This window comes from Vombatus ursinus, unplaced genomic scaffold, assembly GCF_900497805.2.
Source record: "Vombatus ursinus unplaced genomic scaffold, bare-nosed wombat genome assembly UNPS02010788.1, whole genome shotgun sequence".
Lineage (NCBI taxonomy): Eukaryota > Metazoa > Chordata > Mammalia > Diprotodontia > Vombatidae > Vombatus > Vombatus ursinus.
This window is the reverse complement of record NW_020950566.1, coordinates 3380024-3406273: the sequence shown is the minus strand read 5'-3', so window position 1 is coordinate 3406273 and position 26250 is coordinate 3380024. Positions and strand designations below refer to the sequence as shown.

At 35.9% G+C, this 26250-nt stretch overlaps 1 protein-coding gene and 1 pseudogene across 4 annotated transcripts in view; one reads left to right on the top strand and one right to left on the bottom strand.

Moving 5' to 3' along the window:
- ING3 (inhibitor of growth family member 3) overlaps window positions 1-26250 on the bottom strand; it is a 50410-nt gene that overhangs the window by 3206 nt on the left and 20954 nt on the right. For 2 of the 4 annotated variants that reach the window (XM_027855185.1, XM_027855188.1), the window contains 6 exons: window positions 14239-14335; window positions 9377-9448; window positions 7118-7237; window positions 6625-6782; window positions 5929-6119; window positions 4378-4570 (listed from right to left, as the gene is read on the bottom strand). In XM_027855185.1, the coding sequence (XP_027710986.1) occupies window positions 4378-4570; window positions 5929-6119; window positions 6625-6782; window positions 7118-7237; window positions 9377-9448; window positions 14239-14335 (831 nt within the window). Of the gene's footprint in view, window positions 1-4377; window positions 4571-5928; window positions 6120-6624; window positions 6783-7117; window positions 7238-9376; window positions 9449-14238; window positions 14336-15616; window positions 15735-26250 lie in introns of those variants that run through there. The other 2 variants (XM_027855186.1, XR_003568541.1) reach the window with 2 other exon arrangements.
- LOC114038055 lies at window positions 20985-22152 on the top strand (annotated as a pseudogene).

Sequence of the window (26250 nt, the reverse complement as noted above, 5' to 3'; positions counted from 1 at the left end):
AACTAAACAAAGGAGAAACTTTTCTTTGGAGATTACCTCCGAACCACTACCAGCACTACAAGGTGGGAAAGGCTTTGAATACAGTCTTGATAAGAGAGTCTATCCTTGGTCAGAAGATCAACTTAGCTAAGTACAGGTCATCACAAAATGGGTGGTCACCAGTTGATGAATTCTTTTGGCTAGGATGACCTATGACACTGACAAAAACACAAAAAGCCCTGATCTCCATATATACAGTGGTCATGGCAATATAACAGAAAAAGCAAGGATCAATTGGAAAGAATGAATTTTTAGATCATCTACAAACACTAGTATAACTGTTGGTATGCAATGTAAGATTTTTGTTCAATAACGAACAAGTTGATAAACATTGGAATTAATCCTATTCATGCAGAAAGTCTTACTATAAACAAAATGAGAAGAAATAAAGAATTTATAGTTCAATAGAAGATTGGTTCAGAAGCTCTCCTTGGATAGGTTAATTATAGGAGTTAGTAGAAATGGTTTTATCGTGTACTCAAAGTCATGAGAAAAGACATTTTATGGCATATCTGATCATCTTGTCTTGATGGTACTCATGACGAGCATAAGTAAACTGATCACCATGAAGATAATTCCAGTTTATAAAACAACATTTACTACACAAGATGAAGCAGTAAAGAAACTTAGGAAAAATTGGACAAAGTCATTTAACAAAGGTTAACCCATGCCCAGCTATTCTATGACTTCAATGCAAAAGTATGCATAGGCAAGATGGTAAAAAAAAATTCTGAAAAAATGAAGTTTGGAATCAAGAAATGAAAAAAGACAAAGGCTAGGAGACTATGCAGAAACTTCACACCAGCATATCATAAATAGTTTCTTTAAGAAGGGAAGTGGAAGATGCTAGAGCATCAAACATCCTCACAAAAAAAAAAAAAAAGAAAGAAACTGACTACATCTTGACTAGAAAATGCTTAATTACTGATATGGAAATCATTCTGAATCCACTGTCTTGTGTACTATAAAATTAATAATTGGTTAGAACAAAGATCAACAAAAGCACCCGATTAAATAAAAGATAAGAATGAAAAAAATTGAATATAATTATAAAATCTTTCATTTGACCTATTTAAACAAGCTATTAGTCTAAAAAAAAAAAAAGAGGGAAATGGACAAAGATAAGGATACCAACTTTGGCAATTACTGTTTCTAAGGTTTACAATGTAAAAGCTGCACAAGAAGCAGCCCAGAAACTGCCTTAGAGGCTAAACTTCAAGGGAAAATTGGCCTGTAAAAAGCTTAGCATGAGACCAAATTAAATCAGATTATACTGAGTATTCAAACATGAAACTAGAAGGACAATAAATAGATGTGAAGTGGAACACATCTATCAGCATTTCTAAAGTGATCAACTTCCTTGGTAAATGAAACCATCAAAACTGAACTCTGTCACCTCAGTAAATGATGTGTTATGTGAGCAAGTGAAAAACATACTTAGGGAGATGAAGTCAGAAAGGACAGTTTGACCTGAATAAATACATAAGAAAGCCAACCTTCAATTTTAATGGAACTCAGAAATCAATTTTCAAGATCCCAAAGACTGTAATACTACAAAATAATAGGAAAGACCACAGATAGAATTATTACCAAAAAGAAGATGTAAAGAAGATATTAACTACCAATACACAAATCTGTTTTCCTATCTCTATGAAACTGTTTTGAGGATGATCTATTTATACATCAAGAGCGTCCTCTGTGAAAATATGAGAGTTGATCAGGCAGGTTTTCACAGATAACTCTTTATAACAAACTATAGCTTCAGTCACAAAACTGACTGCACAATGTAGATATTAAAATATCTCACTGTTTATTAATCACCAAAAATACCCAAATATATTTGGTTTGGTGAAATATAACTTGGTATGGTGAAAGTGTCAAAAGATTCTCCTCCAACGAGGTATCTCCTGTGTATGACTTAATATTATGCAAAATTCTATAATAAATGCAACTAATCAGGTAAACTGTTCAACCATTAACAAGTGAAGAATGAATGAAATAGACAACATGTTTATGAAAAGATGTTCACATTGCTCTCACTGAGAATGTTTCATACAAAGTCCTAACAAAAGAAGAATTCTGATCTATGGTAAGGTATTGCAGATGCTTCTGTCTGTGGATGACTTTGTACTGATTTGTATTACACACCAGAATACTGGGCCTCTTATGGAACTGATGATTACCAAAAACAAAAAAACCAAAACCAAAACCAAAAAACAGCCTAGCAATTCATTCAGGGAAAAAAATAAATGGATGGAGAATAGATATTGCCCAGATACTGACGCATAATTAGACAGGTGGCCCATTACTTAATCTATCAGTGTGTACATGTCAGGCAGAGGATCCAGTTGACAATGAGCTGGATAAAAAACTGAACAGGATCAGATAAGGTTAGATTGAATCTAAGAAAATGTAGCACTTTTAATCATTCTAAGTTGCTCAGTGCTGAAAAAAGTGTACTCTACTAACTCATTTTTTAAATGCTAGCATTATTCTAGTGAAGCGATATGGTTGCAAATCATAGAAAATCTTGATCTTAAAATCACAACAGCAAGTGACCACAAAGGCAACAGAAAATGCATTTGGTCTAAGTAGGCATTGCTATTTCTTGCACACTAGAAAGGCTATAAACAATTATCCAGGACATTTATGAGATGGGTTGATCATATAGTAACAATCAGTAATAACAGATGGTCAGTTCAAGTCCTACAGTAGTAAGCAAAAAATATTTAAAAAAGCAGAAGATCAGGCCTCAGACACTTGACACTTACTAGCTGTGTGACTCTGGGCAAGTCACTTAACCCCGACTGCCTCACCAAAAACAAAAACAAAGACAAAAAAAAAAAAGCAGAAGAGAGCCAATATAATAAAAATGACAATTCTACCTAACTAATCTACTACCATCCCAATTAAATTACCAAAAAACTATTTTATGAACTAGAAAAAATAATAAAATTCATTTGGAAGAAGAAAAGGTCAAGAACATCAAAGGAATTAATGAAAAAAAATCTAAAGGAAGGAGGTTTAGAAATACTCTTAGAAAAAAACCTCCAAAGTGGAGTGTGTGTGTGTGTGTGTTTCGCACAGAAGAATAGGAGAAATTTTGTTTTGTTTTGTAATGGATCAGAGGAGAAGAATACTGGTTGGAAAAAACAGGTGGTGACAATGGAAAGGAAAGCAGGTCTTTCAAAGAAAAGAAATGAGATAAAGGAGTCAGGTCAAGAAGACCCCTGTTTCTTAGCCTTTGCCTCTGACCACAAAGCCACAACTTTGTGCATGGAACTGGGAAAGTAACTGCTCCCACTGTGGGAATGGATGTTACAGATTCCTGGTTTCCTCAGTAAGCAATCTGAATACATTTTCTCATAGAAACATTTTTATGAAAGTTCATTTCTATAATTCTAGTAGTTCAGATCTACAGTTTGGTTATGTTATATACTTAAAAAGAATTTAGAAGGGTAGGAAGGGGAACTAGCAGACACTAGGAATCTAGGTACCTTCTATGATATTGTTTCTATGGGAAAGTGGTCCATAGTTCAAAATGACTATGAACTTTTAAGAACATAGCACTTCAACAAGTATTTATACTCATAAAATATGAAAAATGAAACCCTAAAATCTGTATGCAAAATAATTTTTACATTTTATTAAAAAAGTAGAATAACATAGAGCCTCGGTTCCCAAATTCACATGTATAGACTAAGTAAAAACAGAATATTTAGCAAGCTGATGAAAACTGTAATAAGTGAAGTAGGTATCACTGCATGCATTTACAATGTACAAAATAGGAGATTATTTAGGTTTGTTACTTTTTGGGGGGCAAGTATAAAGTTTTTATATTTGCCCCTAAAGTTTCAGGTTAAGTAACTGAGTATTCAGCAGAGGAGCTTCTGGTTGTGGCATTTCTGCACTTTCACAGCCTAGTTTACTCTCCCTCCTAACAAAATAAGGAATAAATAAACATTAAAATAAAAAGCATGTACACAATTAAGTATATTTGCTTTTGGAATTTTTCTAGCTCATGAAAGGGTAAATATGAATTTTATTTTTTAAAAAAGGGTTTCCTTGCCTCAAACGACCAACTCATTCATTTTAGTGTGTAATTTCATGCCTTCTGCTTACACAGCTATACCTGTTTACTAGATCTGCAATATATATTGCATTAAAATCCAGAATCAATTGCATCCTCCAAAGTCTTTCAGGGAAATGATTGAAAGGATATACTAATAGAAGAAATTAATGGAGAAGGGGAAGGCGGAGTTTTTTAAAAATAAAATAGTTTTCTAAGTTGGTTTTGTTTTTCACTTGATCTGGATTAAGAGTATATTGGATATTTACCTGATTACAAATACAGTAACGTGGTTCATTTGGGTCATAAGTCCAATCAACCTGATTATTTGAATCGGACTCTGGTATCACGGCTGTTTGTTGAGAGAGTTCTTGTGCTAATGCTGATGACGAGGAACATGATGATAAAGAGGAAGAAGAAGAGGAAGACGAAGACTGCTGACTTGAAGACTTGTTATTGTTTCTGAAAAATAGCAACAATTTTATTTGATAGATAATCAAGGGAAAAGTCAACTAAAGAATTTTTATATAGATGCCTGAAAGGAAAGAATCTGATTATATTACATGGTGTTTACTTTTAATATGTAATTTAAAAAAACTATTTCAAATATAAGAAAAATTTTATGGAATGGGAAAAAAAAGATGGATAAAGACTCTTGAAAAGTAGTTTATCATTACTGAATTGCTTTTTATGGCTGCTGAATTATTAGTGACTGAGCCTCCCACTTTACTGAGAAGGCTGAGGCTATCTGATATAAACTCCCTCAGTTCCCCTCTTCTATTCTTTTTTTTAAAATTAATTTATTTTGATTTATCAACAATCACTTCCACAAGTTGTTGAGTTTTAAATTTTTCTCCCCCCCCCAAGATGGCACGCAATCTGATATAGGCTATACATATACATTCCTATTAAACATATTTTCACATTAGTGATGTTGTAAGAAAGAATTAGAACCAATAGAAGGAACCACCAGAAAGAGGTAGTTATCCCCTATGGCTATGATCTGCCTTCCTTAGGACCTTACTCTGATAGTTATCCCCTTCATCCCAATCTAAAAAAAAGACCTCCCTTGATGTTGTAGCTACAATCTCATCTCTAGTCCCCTAGCTTCCTGAAGAAATGGAATAAATCTAATGCTTCTAATTTCCCCATATCCTCCCTTAAACCCAGCAAGGTTGCCAATGAGCTCCTAATCAACAAATCTGGCTTTTTTCCCTTGTCATTATCCTCTATGACTTCTTTATAGCTTTTGACACTGCTGACCACCCTCTCTTACCAGATACTTTCTCCTTCTAACTATACAGTCCTGGTTCTTCTACCTGTAACTGTTCCTTCAGTGTACTTCAGCCTCTCTTCCTTCTTTTATTCCTAACTCCCTTAATGTGGATGAATGTTGCTTAAAGGTCTGTTTTAGGTTTTTTTCCCCTTCTTTCTATAGTCTCTTCCTTGGCAGTCTCATTCACTTCTATAGCTTCAATTATCAATTTTATGCAGATGACTTCTAAATATTTGTCCCCAATGTTGAATTCTCTGAGCTCTAGACCCATATCCAATAGCCTTCATGACATCTCCACTGGGATGTCCAAAGTACATCTTACCCCTAAATGTCATCGTCTTTGTAGGAACAGGAATAAAAGTTAAGCAACAATCCTAAACTGAATTACCCTACTAATTATTCCCGTCCAGTACTTTTGTAGTCTATACCACTACTTAAAAATGCAGATAAACAGGTTGTATGGTTCCCAGAGAAGATGCTTTTGGGGATTTGTTTTAAAACAAATAAAGTTAGTTAAGACAAAAATAAAAACAAAAAAACGTACTTGCTTTTTCGACCACTCCGTGAGTCTGTTGCTGCTGAACTTATGGTCTGAGTTAATGTAGATGCCAATGCTGATGAAGAATAGCCAGTTGATTCCCTAGTTAATGAAAATTCTCTTCCTAGCTGGAAGTCATTATTCTTAAAAGCTTCATAGCTAGCCTTTAAACTTGATGTTCTTCTACCTTCTTTCATCTAAAAAAGATATTTGACAGTATTAAAATATATAATCATTATAATATTACTTCCCTTGTATTGGCTAACTTTCATCTTATTATAGGTAAAACTAATGCATCTGAATATTAAAAAGTAGACATCATACAGTCATGAAAATATGCACTTATCTTCTTACTAGAGGCACTAAAAAAAAAGTCTGTAAATTCTAAGCTGGGCAAATGTGCCAACATCTGCAATGGGATGAACAACCTCAAAAACTACAAAAAAAAAAACCCAATACAAAAAGGGTACAAAAGCAAAAGTGCAATCCTAGTACATTTTCCAATCATCATCTTACAATCTCCAAACCTGTAATGGTTTGCAAGCTTACCTTGTTAACGTTACCCAAGAAAATTAGATATAAAACTATTTCAAATGAACTAATCTATTGGACCGAACATAATTTCTTTCATTTAAAGGAATTCAACCTTATTTATATTTTATTATATTTGTTGTCCTGTTCCCATGTCTAACTATCCTTTACCTGGGCTGTGGCTTGAACTGCTTGAGCTGCTGCCATGGTAATTGCCCCGGCTCCAGTTCCTGAAGATAATGAGCCGATGTTATAGGATGCCAGCGGTTGAGAAGAATTCACATTGTAAGTATTGTTAGAAGAGGTTGAAGAATTATTGTTTCGGCATCCTAGGTGAAATTAAAACACAAACGTAATTGAAGAAAGTATAATTTCAGTGAGATAAAAAATATTCCTTCCCCATTTAGACAGTAATCAATAAATGCAAAGACAATACTGCTTAATTAAAAGAAAGTCAAGATAAATTGGGTTGACTAAGCAAAGTGTCATGGAATTCCAAGGAGAATGAAATTTTTCTGTTTGCTTTCTCCAGTAATAATAACATGTAAAACATATGGCATTTTTTAAACAAGGTGCAAACTGCCTAGAATCCTATTTTTTAAAATTCAGGCTTAAAATAAATTTAGAGAAATTTCATAAATTATAGTTAAGAAATTAAAATTACCTGGTGCATTTTCTTTAGAGGCGTCTGATGTAAGAGTGGATAGAAGAGCTTCAGATTTAAACTTCTTTTCAGGAATGTGATCTGTTGTAGTATGGTGAGAAGTTGGATTATACTTCCTTTCTGAATAAGAATGAAGAATTACTTGGTTTTTAAATTTTGGTAAACTATGGTCAGGGAAAGTGAGAGTAGTTCTTTCCAAATAGAACTTTGACTGAAGTACTTCAGTTCAGTTATAAATCTTAGGTCTTATAATCTTGTGTAGAAAGGGAGAAAACAACATATACTAAGGGTCTCTAGGTGGTGCAATAGATAAGAGTGCTAAGGCCTAGAGCCAGGAAGACCTGAGTTCAAATCTGGCCTCAGATACTTACTAGCTTTGTGACCCTGGCTAAGTCACTTAACCTCCATTTATTTCAGTTTCCTCATCTGTAAAATGGAGATAATAATAGCACCTACATCCCAGGGTTGTAAGGATCAAATGTGATAATAATTATAAAGTGCTTAGCACAGGCACATGGAAACATTATATAAATGTTAGCTATCATTATTACAAAGAGACACAGGTTGATACAAGATGATCTGAAGGGGATAAGGTACTAAGACCTCAGTGGGTGGGGTTCAGGAAAGGTTTCGCATAGAAAGTAGGCTTTGAATTGAGGATCAAAAAGAATTTTTCTTAGTTCATCCACTGCCCTAGATCATACCCACAAACATGTCTCAAATTTTTGCAACATTTTCTTAACTGGTCTCCCTGCCTCAGGTGTCTCCCCACGCCAATCCATCCTCCAATGGAGGATAATTGCCAAAGTGATTTTCCTAAAAACAGGTCTGACATGTCATTCTGGTACTCATAAAACTCCAGTGGTTCCCTATTTACCTGGAGCAGGCAAATAGAAGTTTCTCTGATTGGCATTTCACAACATGGCCCCAATCTACCTTTCCAGTCTTATTTCACATTACTCTTCCCTTCACTAACACCAGAGTCGAGCTAAACTGCTTTTCTTACCGTTCTTCCCATATAGCATTGTTATCTCCTGTCAATGCACTTTTGTAATGGCTTTAATTTGTGCCTGGAATGCATTTAAAATATCTTAGTTTCCTTCAAGAATAAGGTAAGTGCCACTTTCTAAATGAAACCATTCTGATGTCTCACCACCCCCCAAGCTGTGTTAGGGGTTTCCCCAAAATTTTCTTGTTCTACTTTAATATTTGTTTTCACATATTTGTGTTTTCATGCTGTTCCTCCATGCCATCCACCACTGTACTGTAAGCCCCAAAATGGCAGAGAGAGTTATTCCTCTTTGTATCCAGCCTAACATGAAAATGCTTGTTGACTGATGGACTGAGGTGATTGTGAAACATGGCATCTTATTTTCTTGACAGATAAGAAATAGCAAGAAAACAATAATGTTTCTTTGTTCATTGAAAGTTTACTTTTTGATCTTATATTTTCTACTGCCATAGATAGAAAAATGGATGGGTCCTATGATTTCATAGTGGAGGTGGGTGAGGAAACTTCTTCTACCAAAGCAGGTCATCTATCACCTTTTCTGCAGTTTCTGGTTTCAGAGAGTTCTGCACAGGATCCTGAGAAGTAAAGTGACCTACCCAGGATTACACAGCAAGGAGAGGTATGAGTTGGGACTTGAGCTGTGGTCTTTTCCTGGCTTTGAGGCTAGATCTCCAGGCCCTATGCCCTGCTGCCTCTCATACCTGAAGGGGTTTCAAATGACTCAAGAACTATCCTGAGACGGTCACTTGGTGTGCCACTCCTTTACACGTAAGACAAGGGGGCTTTCTTCTGTATAATGTTACCCAGAATTTAGAGAGTCATGCTGTCATTTTTCTTCCTGACAAATTGCTTCTAAGGAGGAAATACAACTTATTCTCTCTGCAGTTACCCACTTGTCCTCTTTGACCACTCACTCTAAAGTTGCAGAACAGTGTTTAAAAAATGAGTATTTAAGAGGAGGAGGAATAGAGGAAGAAGAAAAGGTTGTTCTAATCTTTTACCCCAGTAATGGCTGGGGTAATAGTTTGAAAGGGAGGTAATGCCCAGGGCAAAAGACATGCTGATAATGAAAGCAGTGGGATAATAGGCAAGATGATTAGTTTCCCAAGAAAATGTGCATAGCTCATTACTGAAAGTTTTCTAAACTCACAGTACCAATGCATTAGAATGGGTTTCAATTTTCACATTATATATAAGCTATATTAAAATTTCAAGCACAATGAAATAAATAAATCCCCCAAACTTACTCTCCACTGGTGTGTGTGAATGAGCATGATGGTTATTTACTGGTTGTGATGGAGTGTCTAATTCCAATGACCCTAAAAAAGAGATATAGAAATAAAGCAGTAAGTTACCATAGAATTTGACAATTTAGTTACTAGCTATAGAGATTAAGTCCTTCCCTTTCCCATCCACCTGGACTGCCAAACTCTAATCCATGTGTGTTGAGACTTAGTTCAGCCTTGTCCAATTGAGAGTCATCACCATCCACACTATTACTAGTTTCCCAGATTTTCTTTGAGCCATCCTCAGCTCTGAATAAATTACAAAGGTACATGATGAAGAACATGGTAGTCAAACACTGTATCATGATATACTGAAGAGAGATCAAACTCAACTCAACCAGATTATAATGTAACTGGGAAATGTGTAACCAAAACAAAACAAAACAATGTAACACAGATAATGGTATTCTGTAATTTTCTAAGTCATTTCTATTTAAGTCTGACACCACTGGTCTCCTGAAAGAACCCTGGATTTGGTATCACTAGACTTGGCTTCAGATTCCACCTAGAACACTTAACTGCCCATGTGAGTATAGGGAAATCACTGAACCTCTCTGGACCCCAGCTTACTCCTCTGTCAGCTGATGGGGAAAAACTTTAAAAACTATTAAGTTTGATTAAGCATAACTGGGGTTAGACCAGATAATCTCTAACATCACTTTCAGCTCTAATTCTTATGACCTTCCTTAGGCAAAAAAATATACATATAGACTGCTGGTTAATCTGCAAAAAAAAAAAAGGTTGCTATGTAAGTGACTTGATGAACTTTTTAAACCTATTTCTCCACTACAATCCTACTCCACTATCTCATCCTAGAGGTGACCCTAGAACACGAAAGCCTGCCAATGGAGCATAAGTTCTGGCAGGTTCTATCATACTAGAAAGACTGAGGCCAAATTAAGAGAGGTTCACTACCAGATTGGTTACAGAGTGACAAATTTTTTCTGACAGAATGTCTATTAGGTTATAGATAGATGAAACCTATATTGGAGAAGGGTGGTACTACACTAGCTAAATGGAGTTTCTTATATAACAGAACTTTGAATTATAAACTCATTAATGCTGATGGACAAAAAAAAATCTCAACCAAATGCTACTTGACTGTAAGAGTTTTTAAGGCAAAAAACCTATGGTTCCAGGAAATACAAGGAAACCTGACCTAATAGAAAAAGCAAGGGGGCTGTCTGATGAACTAGGTTCAAATCTATACAAGGAAACCTGACCTAACAGAAAAAGCAAGGGGGCTGTCCTGACGAATTGGGTTCAAATCCTACTTCATTTTTAAAATGAGGTTATACTAGAGTTTCAAGCTCTAATTCTAGGATCTCATGGCTATTATTACTATATGAAAGAGAATTCATTGCTCAGCAAAATAAGATGTGTTATTCTTCACTTTCACAAGGACAAAAAGTTAGGTTATTTTCTATTTGAAAAGCAAGGGAGAAGAGCCACAATGAAAAATACTGTATTGGCCCAAATGTGTGCCACACTGAGCTCTAATCTCGCTTGTACAAAATATGAAAGAAACATATAACCATCACCTCAATGAGAGGGCAACAATGCAAGTGATAAAATAAAGAAAGCAATTTTGACAAAAATGAATAAAAAGTCTTTATCTCAATTGAAAGTAATGTAAAAACTAGTCTGGTACACTAAGTATATTTTGACATGATAAGTTTTTTTTTATGTCATTGTTTTTCATTATATTGGGATCAGAACTAGTTATGTGATTTCTCAGCTGAGAGGCACTCCCAGTTAAGAACTTTCTACCAATGCTTCCATACTCTTCCTGCCACTTGTAATTTTAGAGCAGGGGTTCTGAGACCCCAGGAGGTCCTGGAATTTGAGGTCCAGGAATTTGTGTGCTTTTTTTAAAATGTATTTTGTATTTAAAATGTATTTCTTTTGTAATCCCATGTATTTTATTCTATGCATTTGAAAAATATTACTCTGAAGATACAAAGACTTCACTAGCCTGTCAAAGGGGTTTACAACACCACACAGATGAAGGACCCCTCAATGCTTTAACACTGAGAGGTTAAATAACCTGTCCAGGATCACAAAGCAAGGGTGGAACTTAAAAGCCTCCATTTCTGATTCTAAGACTGACCTACACCACTTTTCTTTTTAGGGTATGGCTATACATTTGTTTTCTTTTTTTAAAAAAAAAAATCTCATTTTAGAAGGGCTGCCTATATTGGGAGTAGCCTATATTTGCACCAATAATGGAACAATTTAAAAAACAAATTCTGTCAATGTTTACCTACTTTCCTAAGTTAGAAGACTAAATTTTTGCAAAGAAAGAAAGCATTAGGGAATTAGAGCTTAATGATTTGGAAAGAGGAAACAGCATCATTTTTGCACATAGAACCACAAAGGGGCTATTTTATCCTTTACAAGATGTTCAATTGTCTTATAATCAATGGTAGTTTTAAAAGGATTTTCTGTGTTTGCCTTTTGTTTCTTCAGATGAAATTGTAATAAAGGGCGAGACAGGTGAATTTGTTAGTATAGCTTAACTCACTTTGGTGTTACACTTCTTTGTTCTCATGAAGATAGCTTTATTAACCTTATTAGCCCATATATAGTGGAATTGGAATACTCACAACTTTATTTATGGCTGTCATTAGAATTTTTTAAAAAGTGTCAAAATGTTGCAAACAGGTTTAGTGTTATTCAAATGTGCAGAGAATACTAAGGTTTCTGGAAGTAGGTCTTGAGGCCCTCTCAAAATTGAATGCTAACTATAAATCAAATAATTGATCCAAGTCAATTTTATAAATGCAAAAATTCACCTTTATATATGAAAGGTGGTGATTTTATTTTCTAACCTGTTTCCAGAGGTATACCAAATTCTGATGTAACTCTTATTTTGATGACAACCATTTTTTCATTGTTGAAGACATACACACCACATACACATACATATGTTTTTTTCTAGGTAATTTAATAATACTGAGATGATCAATAAAAAGAAAAGAGGTTCAGCCATCGTGAGAAATTTTTGGCAGAAGCCAAATGTAAAATGGGAATGGGGGGACTATTCATCAGTTGTGAAGTGATGTTTCAGTTAAGTCAGGCTACCCTTGTTATGCTCCTCCGTTGTAAAAAGTCTTTAAAGGCTCCTGAAGGAAAGGAATCCAAAAGCAAGCTGAGGACTTTAGAGGGAGAAAAAAAAAGCAGTTTATTTCTCTCAAGGAAGAGATTAGGGCAAAGAAGGTTTAGTGGGGAAAAAAAAAATTGCTCTGAAAAATAATGTGGAATTATATGAGACCAGTTACTAAAGTATTTTTATCCTTTCACTAAGGGATCCCACTAATGGGATTCCATGCTAAATACCATATATGTAACAAAACATCTTAGCAGGACTCTTTGTCATTGCAAAAACAAACAAACAAAATGAATACCAGTTATTGGGAAATGAATAAACAAACTGTTTACATATGTGATGGACTATTACTACATTATTATACAATGAATATGAAGAATAAGTGAAACAAGAAGATATGTATGAAGTGATAATGAAAAAACACAACCAAGAAAATAACAGACACAATGACTACAAAAACATAAATAACATAATAAAAGGCAATGAAACTCTGATGAATTTTAATGATCAATTTCAGGCCCTGAGAAGTAGTGATCAATCATACTCTTTTCTCAGTAGACAGGAACAAGACTAAAGATACAGATAGAACATGGAAACAATGTAAGTTGGCTTTTCTTAAATGTCTGACTCTGTTACAAGGGGAAATGATTATGGTATAAAACCAAAAATGTATACTACATTTTAAAATACCGAAAGAGGTTATAGACTCAACTAGCAGCTTCCTTTAGAACGAGGATTTTTTAACTTGGAATCTACAGACCAATAAGAGGTCTGTGGATAGATGTTAAGAGGTCCTGGAAAAAGACCCCCTTGAACTTGGGGAAAAAACTTTATTTTCACTAATTCTGATTCAATAATTTAAAACGATTCTGAGAAGGGGTCCACAAACTTTGCCAGACTGCTAACAGAGTCCAGGACACAAAAAAAAGGTTAAGAACCTGTGCTATAGAACAAAGTCCTGGTAAACTTCCATAAGGGAGGGAAAATGAATAATCTTCTCTTAAGAATACACAGATACTTTAAAATGTATAGTCAATAAGTCAGTAGGTCAATAAGCATTTACTGACCATGTACCATTGTGCAACTGGTAACAATTTGTGACAGAAGTACTTAACGCAAGGGATTACATTTCTTTTAGTCTTTGCTTTAATTGGCTGTCTTAATGTTATAAGCAGATGCTGAATATTATAAACATCACAAAAACATGAGAAGCAACTGGGGGGGGGGGGGGGGAATGGACAGAGAGTTGGCCTTGGAGTCAGAAAGATTTGAGTTTAAGTCCTGCTTCTGCCACTTACTGGCTATGTGATCTTAACCTCTCAACCTCTCAGTGCCCTATACAACTCTCTAAGACTAAACTGTTGAATGGTTAGAGATTTGCACTGGTAGAGGAAGTATCCTCACTGGAAATCCTTATACAAATAAAATACAAGGTCAGTCTAAAAATAAAAGCAAAATTATTTTAGTAAAATGAAATCATTAATAGAAAAGGCACCAGTGAATGAACTGCATACCTTCTCTACTTTCCTGAGGTATCCATGCCTGAAAACAAGCAAAAATGTTGGACCCATATTAAGCTTAAAAGAGTGCCATCTTCATTAACCTTGTAGCAGCTTCCCAAAAGGCTTAGAGGAATTTAAAAGCATCTGTGGGGCAAATTTTCCAACACCATCACATCTTCTTTCCATTATTCAAAACCTTAACGTTTACTTACGTCTCTCTAATATTTCTGTAATTCCAGCATTATCAGCTTCTAGCTCCATTTTAAACTTAGCCAGTTCTTGATCCAACTTTCTTAAGTGTCGATCTACCTGTTTGGGAAAAAATCAAAGGTAACCACCAAAATTCAGGACTCTGTTGAAGTGTTAGTTTTGTGGGGAAGTGTCTAATTTTTAATTAAACAGAAGTAGTTTTATCACTATCTGTGACATCAGCAAAGTTATTTAACTACCCTGTGGCCTCAGTTTCCCCATCTATAAAATGAAGGGATCAGACTAGACCTTAAATATCCCTTCTAGTGCTAAAATTTAATTTTAAAAATCTTTGTTACAATAAAATGTTAATCAGAACCTTCAATTTAAGAATTTTTTTTTCTTCCTGAACTCTATTTTTAAGACAGAGAGAAAGCAACAACCAAACAAGCTGCTACCGTGGATTTTGGGGATTAAGCAGGAGGAACCTTGACGGGTATGCCCTCAGGTTCCTATAGGATCACCCCAAATATGTATATTCACAGTCTGTATGATGATAATTGAGTTTAAGAATGACAACTCAGAGACAATGAACATCCTTAATATAAGATTTAATTATGGTGTACATATACTAGTACAGCTAGTAAGTGGATTAATACAGTTTATAAACTCTTACAAGGGTTGAAACAAAGTATTTTCTGATTAATGATGAGTTAATCAAAACACTCAGAACTACATCCCTTAAGAATTCTAATAAAAAGTAAAAGTTTAATGTAAAATGCTTCCCTTTTATTTAGATGGCACCAAATAATTTTCTTTTTCTATTATTTAGAGATTTATAATTTGGTTGTAGATGCTGCAATAATTCTGAAATCTAACCCAACTGCCATAATTGGGTGAAAAAATTTTATTAATTACTGCAGGCAAATGAGAACCACTATTTTTGTGGAATTAAGGTTAAGAATATACACTAATAATTTTAATAGTGCTGGATTGAAAAGGTAAACTTTACTTAAAACAGTATCGTTCTGTCTAATTTCCATAGAAATAAGTGGAGATTGTTTTCTCTGGAGATGATACGATCGGTTGATAAAGAAAAAGTTAAAATAAAGTCTGTCAAGAAAATAATGTTTATCTAGGATAACCAGTGAAAGTGAGAATTATGCTTAACCACTTATACCTAAGGTTAATACGTGAAGTGTTTTCTGTATTCCAGCATGAATAGGATGTAAACTAGATTGTAACACAGGTACTTTTTAAAATCACAGAATAATAGAAATCAAGTTGCAAAATACAAGTAAAAGAATATCAGATTGTTTAGTCTTTGGCTAAATGGGCCTAAAGGAGTGTTAGTCTGTGAAATGTCTATAATTGGAACCCAGCTCCCTTTGTCCTTACCCGAAAACTGCCTGTCTGAAACTGTCAGAAGCTGTAATTAGCATCAGGGTCATCAATGTTGGAATCTCACTCATTCAAAGAGTTTGCAGGTAATTGAGCATCCTTGAATCTAACCTCTATTCTAGGAGAAAAATATGAACCTAAATTTCAGTAAGGCAAAGAAACTTCTCTCCTTACCTCTTGCCAAAAGTGGTCTATAGGAACTCAGAAAAACACAGAAAAATCACTTTAGAAAAAGTATTAGTACCCATTTAAACTCAATGCAACCTGTAATTACATCAATCTGCAAATATTCAGGGTGCACATACTATGTGCAAAGCAGAGAGCTAGGTCCCTGGTGGCACACATACAATGATATATGACACAGTCCCTGTCTTCAAGGAACTTACCATCTATTTGGGAAGGTGAAGTGCTTCATAACCGGGCCCCTTCCTACCTTTTCAGCTTTCTTACACCTTCTTCCCCTCCACACACTCTACATCCCAGCAACACTGGCCTAAGTACAGTTCCTCAAACATGACACTGTCTCTCATCCATGCCTTTGCACTGACTAGGCCCCGTGCCTGGAATGTTCTGCCCTTTCACCTCCACCTCTTAATTTCCCTGGTTTCTGTCAAGACTCAGTTCAAATCTCACCTTCTTCAGGAGGTCTTTCCTGGTTCCCCCAGCTGCTTAATGCCTTTTCCTTTAATTTTCCTTTATACATTCTGGATATATCTTGCATGTGCCTAGATATTTACATGCTGTCTCCCCCATTAGAATGTATGTTCCTTAGGAGCAAGGACTGTGGGGTTTTGGGGGGGGGAGGGGAAGGGATATTTTTGTTGTTTTGTTTTTTATTTGAGGAGTTTAATAAACGCTTGATGACTAATTTAAAAAGTTAAATACCACCACTAGATTTAAACAATTTAAGAGACATAATAAGGCAATCTACAATTATTTGCCTCCCAAATGGTACAAATAATAAGTGCCAGGAGTTTAGAATTGCAGAAACAAATAATTTAGAATTGTGGTGAGGGGCAGCATGATAGGGTATAAAGAACATAGCACTAAAGTCAGAGAACTTGTGTTCAAATTCTGTTTCTGATGCTCTGTTACCTTGGGCAAGTAACAACCTCCCAGGGCCTCAGTTTTCTCATCTGTACCATGGAGGATTTGGACTAGATGGTCACAAAGGTCTCTTCCAGCTTTAGATCTATGATCCTAGGAGTCTTATACAAATCATACATTTAAAGGATTTAGAATCGAGTCCCAACTCTACCTCTTACTATGTGACTTTGGACAAGTCATTTACCTTCTTAGAGCCCGAGATGCCCTCATTTATGAAACTGAGTGGGTGCTATCTGACTTGCTGAGTATCATGAGGATGATGGGAAAGAATGAATATGAAGTACTTTGTAAATCTATAAATCTATGAAAAATTGGACTACAACTAATTTTCACAATTAAAGAAATCAAGGACCTGAGAAGTTAGGAGGAAGAGACTATTTTGGGTCAGGCTGGTCTGGAAAAGCTTCATAAGGCAAGGATGATCCAACCACCACTTCAAAGATGGGCAGAAAGTGCATTCTAAAAGGAAGAAGGCCACAGAAAGAAAAGAAAAAGTGTTCAGGAATCTAAAGAGCAATTCAGTTTGTCTGAAGTGGAAGGTTACTACAAGAGAACTAAGGCTGGGTCTAGATTGTAGCAAATTGTGAATACCAAACTTAGGAAAATAGACTATCATTCTATTAGCCATGGACAGCAAATGCAGCTTTATGAGTAAAGGATATAATCCAAATAGCATTTTTTAGAAAAGTAAAGCTACTTTAAGCCTAACTTCATCTTCTGTCAAATTCCAGAGACACAAAGTCAAAATTTATTACCTTTCCTGATGTTGGCTACAGCTTATCCTTTTTCCCCTCCAAATGGTGAACTGTATTTAAAAATAAGTCCTAAGGGGAACCATGTAGATATACTAAATCAGGATTACACTTTAAAAAAAGGCAGGATAGCACACTGGAAAGAGTACTTGATTTAGTATCAGAAGATCTGGGCTTGAATCTTGTCCCTGTTAACTACTCATAGAACCTTGGGTAATTCACAACTTCTATGGCTTCAATGTCATCATCTTTTTTTTTCTTTTTTCTCTTTACAGTTCCTAAGAAGGCAGAAAAAGATTTTTAATGAGGGTGTGGAGAAGTCATCAGAGTAAGAAAAGTTATAGCAAGTACAAGAACAGCAGAACCAGGTAAGGGGCAGGAGGTGGAAGTATGGATTGCCAGGGGAGAAGTACATCTGAAGGATTCGCCACCTTTACCACAGGCACCAATGTGAAAGAAAAAATCCTTCAGAGGTAGGTCTAAACAGAGTTTCTCTTCCCTAAAGAATGAAACAAGTATCTGCTTCTGTTCCAGGTTCCAACTACTTTGAAGGCTTCTAGGCACCACTTCAGCCCTATTTCAAGCCACTGCTAGAGAATAACCCCAATAGATCCAGGAGAGAGAATTTTAAAATTATTAGACTACCTGAAAGCCATCATTTTTCAAGAAATTATCAAAGAAAACTGCCCTGATATTTTAGAACCAGAGGGTAGAATAGAAATGGAAAGAATCCACCGATCACCTCCTGAAAGAGATCCCCAAAGGAAAACTCCTAGGAATATTGTAGCCAAATTCCAGAGTTCCCAGATCAAGGAGAAAATATTGCAAGCAGCCAGAAAGAAACAATTCAAGTATTGTGGAAACACAATCAGGACAACACAAGATTTAGCAGTTTCTACATTAAGGGACCGGAGGGCTTGGAATATGAAATTCTGGAGGTCAAAGGAAATAGGATTACAACCAAGAATCACCTACCCAGCAAAACTGAGTATAATCCTTCAGGGGAAAAAACAGACATTCAGTGAAATAGAGGACTTTCAAGCATTCCTGATGAAAAGACCAGCGCTGAATAGAAAATTTCACTTTAAAATACAAGACTCAAGAGAAACATGAAAAGGTAAACAGGAAGGAGAAATCATAAGGGACTTATAAAAGTTGAACTGTTTACATTCCTTCATGGAAATATGATATTTGTAACTCATGAGACCTTTCTCAGTATTAGAGCAGTTGGAGGGGGGAAAATATATATATATATGTAGATAGATAGAGGGAACAGGGTGAATTGAAGATGAAGGGGTGATATCTAAAAAATAAAATTAAGGAGAAAGGGAGAGGAAGAATGGGGTAAATTATCTCACATAAAACAGACAAGAAAAAGCTTTTACAGTGGGGGGGAAGTGGGGGAAGATAAGAGGGAATGAGTGAATCTTATTCTCATTGGATTTGGCTTAAGGAGGTAATAACATACACAATCAATTGGGTATGAAAATCTATCTTACCCTACAGGAAAATAGGGAGGAAGGGGATAAGAAGGGAGGGGATGATAAAAGGGAGGGCAGATTGGGGAAGAGAGTAATCAGAAGCAAACACTTCTGAGGAGGGACAGGGTCAAAAAAGATAACAGAATAAACAGGGGGTGGGATAGGATGAAGGGAAATATAGTTAGCTTTTCACAATATGACTACTATAGAAGTGTTTTGCATGACTACACATATATAACCTCTATCGAGTTGCTTGCCTTCTCAATGAGGGTGGGTGGGGAGGGAGGAAGGGAGAGAATTTGGAACCCAAAGTTTTAAAAACAAATGTTAAAAATTGTTTTTACATGCAACTGTGAAATAAGATATACAGGCAATGGGGTATAGAAAGCTATCCTACCCTACAGGAAAATAGAAGGGGAAGGGGATAAAAGAAGAGGGGGTGATAGAAGGGAGGGAAGATTAGGGGAAGGGGTATTCAGAATGCATGCCCTTTTGGGGTGGGGGGAGGGGTGAGATAGGTAGAAAATTTGGATCTCAAAATCTTGTGGAAGTGAATGTTGGAAACTAAAAATAAATATTTAAATTAAAAAAAAAATAAAATAACCCCTCAGGAAAATCTCAGAAAGATAAGCTTTCCCTGGGACCAAGAAATCTACAAGGAGAAAGAAAGGGAAAGGAAGTGTAGTTTAATATCTACCTTCCCAGGATACCTGTCCAGGAAAACAAGGTAGGATGGGAGAGGCAGCTTCACTTCTTTCCACAGGGTTTTTTTTTTTTATCACGCCATACAAAGCATTTCATCCTGGAAGCTCACTGTATCATCCCTGGACTACTTTGAAAGTACCTTTTCCTGGGGGCCCTCTCTCACTCACTGGCAGATTCCTTCCTGAACCTCCATTTTAAGGAGGAGGGCTTGGCCAACCATGTCTTCATTCCTTCCAAGTCGCACTGCTCACTCATCATAGGACTACCATGCCCCTGTACCAGGTACCATCCCCTCTCTCTTGGTATTCAGCTCCCTTTTATGTATCCTCTTCCTCCATTGGCATGTAAGCTCCTTGAAGTCAGGGACTATCTTTCTGCTTGTATTTTTATTTCCAGGACTTAACACAGCACCTGGCATTGAGTAAGAGAGAACAGATACTTGCCAACTGACTAACTGCCTCAACATTTGCCTTTTGGTTCCAGGCCCAGCCAGGCCATAATAAATTAATCTTGTTTGCTATAAATTGGCCATTTATAGCAACTGGGAGTAGAGTTATGTTTTTTTTTTTTTTTTTTTTTTTAAGAAAATGACACTTTACAGTAGCCAACAAGCAGAGAGGTTTTTAAGTTTAAAGACATTAAAAACCCTGTCCTGGCCCAGGTGACTGAACACTGATGGTCAGACTGGTCCACTAAGTGTGGACTTGCAAGTCTACAACTGTCTTCTCTTTCAGATAGCACGCTCTCCACATCCTATCCTACACTGCCTACCACTTGCTCTAGTCACCATCTGATTTCCACCAAGTCCCACCTTTGCAGGATTTGGAGAGAGAAAGAGAAGCTTAGAGATCCAGTCAGATGCACGAAAAATTCTTGAGGAACTCCTCAGCCAAAAAAGGAGCCTGAGCATTGAATAATAACTTCACTCACTAATCTCCTTATCAATCTCCCCCATGAAGTAGATCACATAAGTCCACCAGGATGCGTTTGTAACAATTTTGCTCCATGTGGAAGTTTGTAATCAGGAAACTGATATTATAATCCTCCCCAGATTTTTTATGTAATTTGAAATTCTCTGCTCTCAATCATGAAGTGCATGAATCTGTGGCATAGTATCTCATCAATCTTATCAGCTGGTTTCACAGCAATGCTAACAACACTGATGAAACCCTCAAATCAGAACTCAGAAGCTCATCATCTTTTAAATAAAGAGGTTAGACAAGATGATTTCTAAGAAACGTTCTTTCTCTGAATCTGTGATCCCATTATTAAGAACATAAGACAGGAAAAAAGAATTGTAGAGCTGGAAAGACCTAATAGGTCATGAAGTCCTCAAGTGGAGATGGGAAACTGAAACCCACAGAGGGTAAGTGATTTGCTTAAGCTCATACAGTCAGTTAGAGGAAGATGCAAGACTAAAAATCAAAATTTCCTCATCACTAGCTTTTTGCATCACTGCACTACATAGCTTAACTTCTAAAACTTAAATCTAAATAAATCTATGACAAAACAGAGATAAATCAGAAAGTTAAACTAGGTGATAGCAGAACACTGCATAGCAATAAAAAAGGGAGAACAAGCATTATAGCCTAATTTTGCTGCAATGAAATAATCTATATTTAAGAAACAAAAGATTCACTGTAGAAAACACAACATAAAATCTATACTTCTAAACTATATTTCTTTTATTAAGATTCTACTTCTTCCTCTTCTTCCCCTCACATCCTACCTTCAAGATGCCTTCATTTTTTTGCTGATGCTTTGCTACCAGCAGGTTATTTTCAAAGTTTTTTTTTTAAATCCATGTTTGTGGATGACATTGTGCTGATTGCAACAAGCCCTGGAACACTAAAAGAAAAGCCTTTCAGGAGAGATTTGAAACCACTCAAAAGAGTTTGGCCTGATCATTCATGAAGGAAAGACTAAGTGGATGAAGAACATTTATTGTTGGGAGTGTGGCCAGGTAAGTCCAGCCTAGAAGGGCTTTCCCCACATGAACTATCTTAAGTATACTACCAGATTCTTGTCTTCTGTTCACTGTGGTGACCTCTAATATCTAGTTGAAAAAACTACAGAGGCAAGCCTCCACGGAAGCATTTGAGCTGTTCACAAGAAGCAGTGCCAGAATTTCCCCTCTACCCTCTAAAAAAAGAAAAAGCTTTCTCTGGAAGAAATTCAGAAGAAACTACAGCAGGTTTCCCACTCCTAAACTAGGTGCTGCAGAAAAAAAGACACAAGTCTTAAGAAGCTGAAGTCTTGAAGAAGCTAGCTGAGAAGCAAAAGCTAAGAAAGTAGAACTTCAGAAAGCAACTGAAGAAAACAATAACTTCGGGAAAATGGCAGAAGAACAATTGATCCACAAAATGGAAGCGAACAGAGAGGTACACAGACATCTCCTACAATGGAGGGTTTATAAGAAGACAAGCATACTGAAGAAGTGAAGAAGATTAAATAACCTGAAGACCCTGCTAATAAGAATGAAACTGACTAAACTAAGCTGTTCAGAGAACTGACTTTCTCTTGCCATTCCCTCTTCCTAAATATCCAAAGACTATATTAGTAAATGCATTCCCCACTTCCCTCTTGATAAATATTTTAGAAACTAATGTAGAACTGCAGAGATAGATCCAAACTGTATAAATGTTGGTTAAGGATCAAAAAGGGGGAAAACATGTTTTTAAGAGCTGAAGTTTTTCCAATATAGCTATTTTTCCTTGTTATACTTTTTTTTAAAAAAGTTCTACTATCCTTGGTCCTGGATTAATGGCTAGTACTACACTGGTTCCATAAAAAATATATATTTTTAAGGAATATGTAGCATTTTTCATTCAATCTGTTAGATGCTGAATACATTAACTTTTAAAATCTGACCTTGTCCTGGTCTTACCAAATACTTGAATGGTTAGTAAAACACAGGGTATTGTTATGATACTGAATTCTTTCTACACAGGATTGAAACACATATACCTGTCCTGTTTAAATTTGAACCCCAAAGTTCTTCTGGAATGATAGAATGACAGCATGTACAGCAACAAGCCCTGTGCCCCCTTTCTTCAAACTTTCTTCTAGAGTTGTCTGTTTTCTACAATAATAGCTTTGTTTTGATATCTCAGCTCAGATTAGCTGTTACTAGTCTTCCAGATGTTTCTTCTCATACAATTCTTGTTTTTGTGACCCAGTTTAATTCAGATTAAACCACAATTGCTATGAGAAAAGAATGCCTATTGCCCAGATGCAGTTACAAATATGCAGTTACAAAGACAACCTGTAGAGTTATCTATCAGTATGTATATCTAGACAGCACAAATGCCAAATGATATGGGCCCAGAATTAAACAGGAGGAGAGAGTAAGGCAGATTGCTTTAAGGAAATTGCAAAGCTACTTTGATGACCTCAAGCATCACCCAGAAACAAAGGCCCATCTTTCTATTACCAATATTCTCCTGGTGTTATGTGGCTTCAAGATATAGAATGTGGGGGGCAGCTAGGTGGATCATGCAGACAGCAATGAAAAGGGTGAGACATAATAGGAAGATAGCCTAGTGTTCCACAAGTATCTTACAATGTCAAGATAAATTAAGGAAAGCCTACAGCATGTTAGGTGGAACCACTGCGGTGGACTTCCAGGGGAAAAAGATGGCCAAGAGTCAAATGAGATAGATAGGCAGATATTAGACTATTATAAGCAATGAGATCACAGTTCCATCTGAGTATTGGGTTTTTATAATCCAATAAGATAAGGGATAAAACACATGTATAAATGAGTATGATACAAGGTAGACTATGACAAGAACAAAGAAAGGGTACTCTAAGAAATATAAGAAGAGAAAGATCAGTTGTGGGGAGGAGATGTGGAGGAGATCAAGGGAAAAAGCTCAGCTGGACTCACCTGATCTATATCTAGAAGAAAAGGATTTCAATAAGCAGAGATGTGGAAGGAGTACATTCTAGACCTGGGGACTACTCTGCATGAATGCATGGTGATAACAGGATAGAATGAAAGGACAAAGTGAGATATGAATACGTAGCAGTCCAATTTGACTGGAACATTTAGTTAACAGTGGAAACAGAAAAGGTGAGGTGGGGCCACATTGTGAAGGGCCTCCAATGCCAGTTTGAAGGTAATAGGAAATCACTCAAGGTTTTTGAGCAGTAAAATGGTATGAACATAACCTTTGTATTAAGAAAATTATTTTAGCAACAGTGTAAAGGATAGGTTAGAGAAGAAAAAGACTAGAGGAAGGGAAACCAGTTAGGAGAGACTTATAATAGTTTAGGTAAGAGGTAATTAAGGCCTAAACTAAGACAGTGACAATGAGTGGAAAGGAGAAGACTGGTTCAAGAGATATTGTTGGGGTACAATGAACAGGACCTGACACGTATTGGGTGCTTAATAAATGTTTGCTTACGTGATTGGACTTGACTGGACACTTCTTCGTTATAGGGATGATGAAGAAAAAGTCAAAGATAACTCCTGCTTGACCAAAAGCCAGATGGTGATGCCATTAACAAAAAGAGGAAATACGTTAAGAAGGTAGAAGGGACAAGTTTTAAAGAAAGGTGATAAATTCAGTTTTGGCCCTTGAGAGTCAGGGGAAGAAGACAAATTAGCAATGTTTTAAAACTGGTAAGAAGAGAACAAAGAGAAATCTGTGTACCATGATTAATTATAATGTCATGGAAGTTAAGAGAGGGGAGTCAGTCATGAAGAGTGTGGTCAGTATCAAATGCTACAAAAAGGTCAAAGAGGATGAATACTAATAAAAGGCCATGGGAACCAGCAATTAAGAGGTCACTGGACACTTTAGAGAGAGTTGTTCCTTCATAATAGTGAGGATTAACACAAGTTTGCAGAAGTGATAAGGTGAGGGATGAAGTAAAAGGTAGTGAATCTACAGACTATTCTTTAAAATGTTTTATTGATACCTTTTGTCTTTATATCATAGATATTTCCCACCAAACTCCAGACTGAACCCTCCCTAGTGACAAAGAAAAAATATTAATCAAAAAAATCTGATACAGAAACCTTATCTAACAATGCATATAAGATACCAGCCTCTTACCCAACTACCTCTCTGCCAGTTTAATTAGCTGGGGTCATGTAGCTGGTACGTATTACAAGCTGGATGTCCTGGCTTCAAAGCTGTCTCTCTATCTACGAAGCCACACTGTCTCTTTAATTTGTTTTTTTAAGTATTCATATACCATAGTTTGATTTAGTTATCCCCCAACAGATGTACACCTAATTTGTTTTTGGTTTTTGCCTTTTACAAAGAGTGTTGTTATGAATATTTTGGCATATGTTGGACATTTGTTTCTGTCCTTGACTATTTTGGAGAATATGAATAGCAGCAGGATTTCTAGAGCAAAGAGCATGGACAGTTTAATCACTTTTCTTGCATAATTCCCAATCAAAATTCAGGATGGTTGGGCAACTTCCATTAACAGTGCCTAAAGGTGCCGATTTTCCCACAGTCCATAAACACTATTGTCATCTTTGCCAATTTGCCTATTATGACTGTGAGGCGAGATGAAAGAACATGAGGTGTTTTAATACGAATTTCTCTTACTATAAGTAATTTGGTGTACTGTTTTCAGGTGGTCATTATAGCTTGAAAATCTTTTGAAAACTGTTCATATCCTTTAACTATTTATGAATTAAGCATTTATTTTTGGTGCTAAATGTTTTTGTCCTTCCCCTGTATACTGTGTATATTAGCTTTTGTCAGTGATATTTGATGCCAATTACTCTTTCTAGAGGTTTAGCAGAGACAAGAAGAAGAGAAAAAGGTCAATCAGGTTTGTCGACAGCAAAGAAGGAGTCAGAGCAACAGAATGACTGAATGAATAAAGTCCTAAAAGAGATGGAGGAGTACGGGAACAGGATCAGGAGTCAGAGATGAACAGAATAGTTATCTCCAACGTTAAACCTGAACCCTTCCCCCGCAAAAAACCTATCTATCTTCTTACCTGTGTATGCTCTAGGCAACCTCCTTCCTCTCAAAGAATCATACAACTGAAGTGCTATATAATAAATGAGCTATTTTCTCTAGTAAGCCTAAGAGCCAAGATGAAAACTTACCTTCTAGGTTTTCAATAAAATCTTAAAAGTAGTTTGATTATTCATCTTGCCTTTTTAAAATATAAATTTATTTAGAAGGAAGACCAAGTTTTTATCAATTCTGCTTATACCTGGCACACTAAGACATTCAATAAATATATACTCAATAAAATGCATTACAGTAATACTCTACTTATATGAATATTTCTAAAATAATATTAGCTATTGTCAAACACAGCAAGGGAAGGGCAATAACAACTAGCATAATGCCATACATAAAGTGAGTACTTAACAAATTCTTGTTATTGATAATGATGAAAGTTCCAATACTGGATAACCATTAAGGAAAATGGCAGTACCCAAGTGATCACTCACTGCAATTTTAAACCTATGATTCAAAAAAAAAGTCTTAACCATGTATTAATATTAATATTATTGTTCACTTGATTAAACTATTTCCTTTTCATGATTCAGCAAAAGTTTATAAGAATAACCACTGAAAAATTCTACCCTAACATATAACAAGAA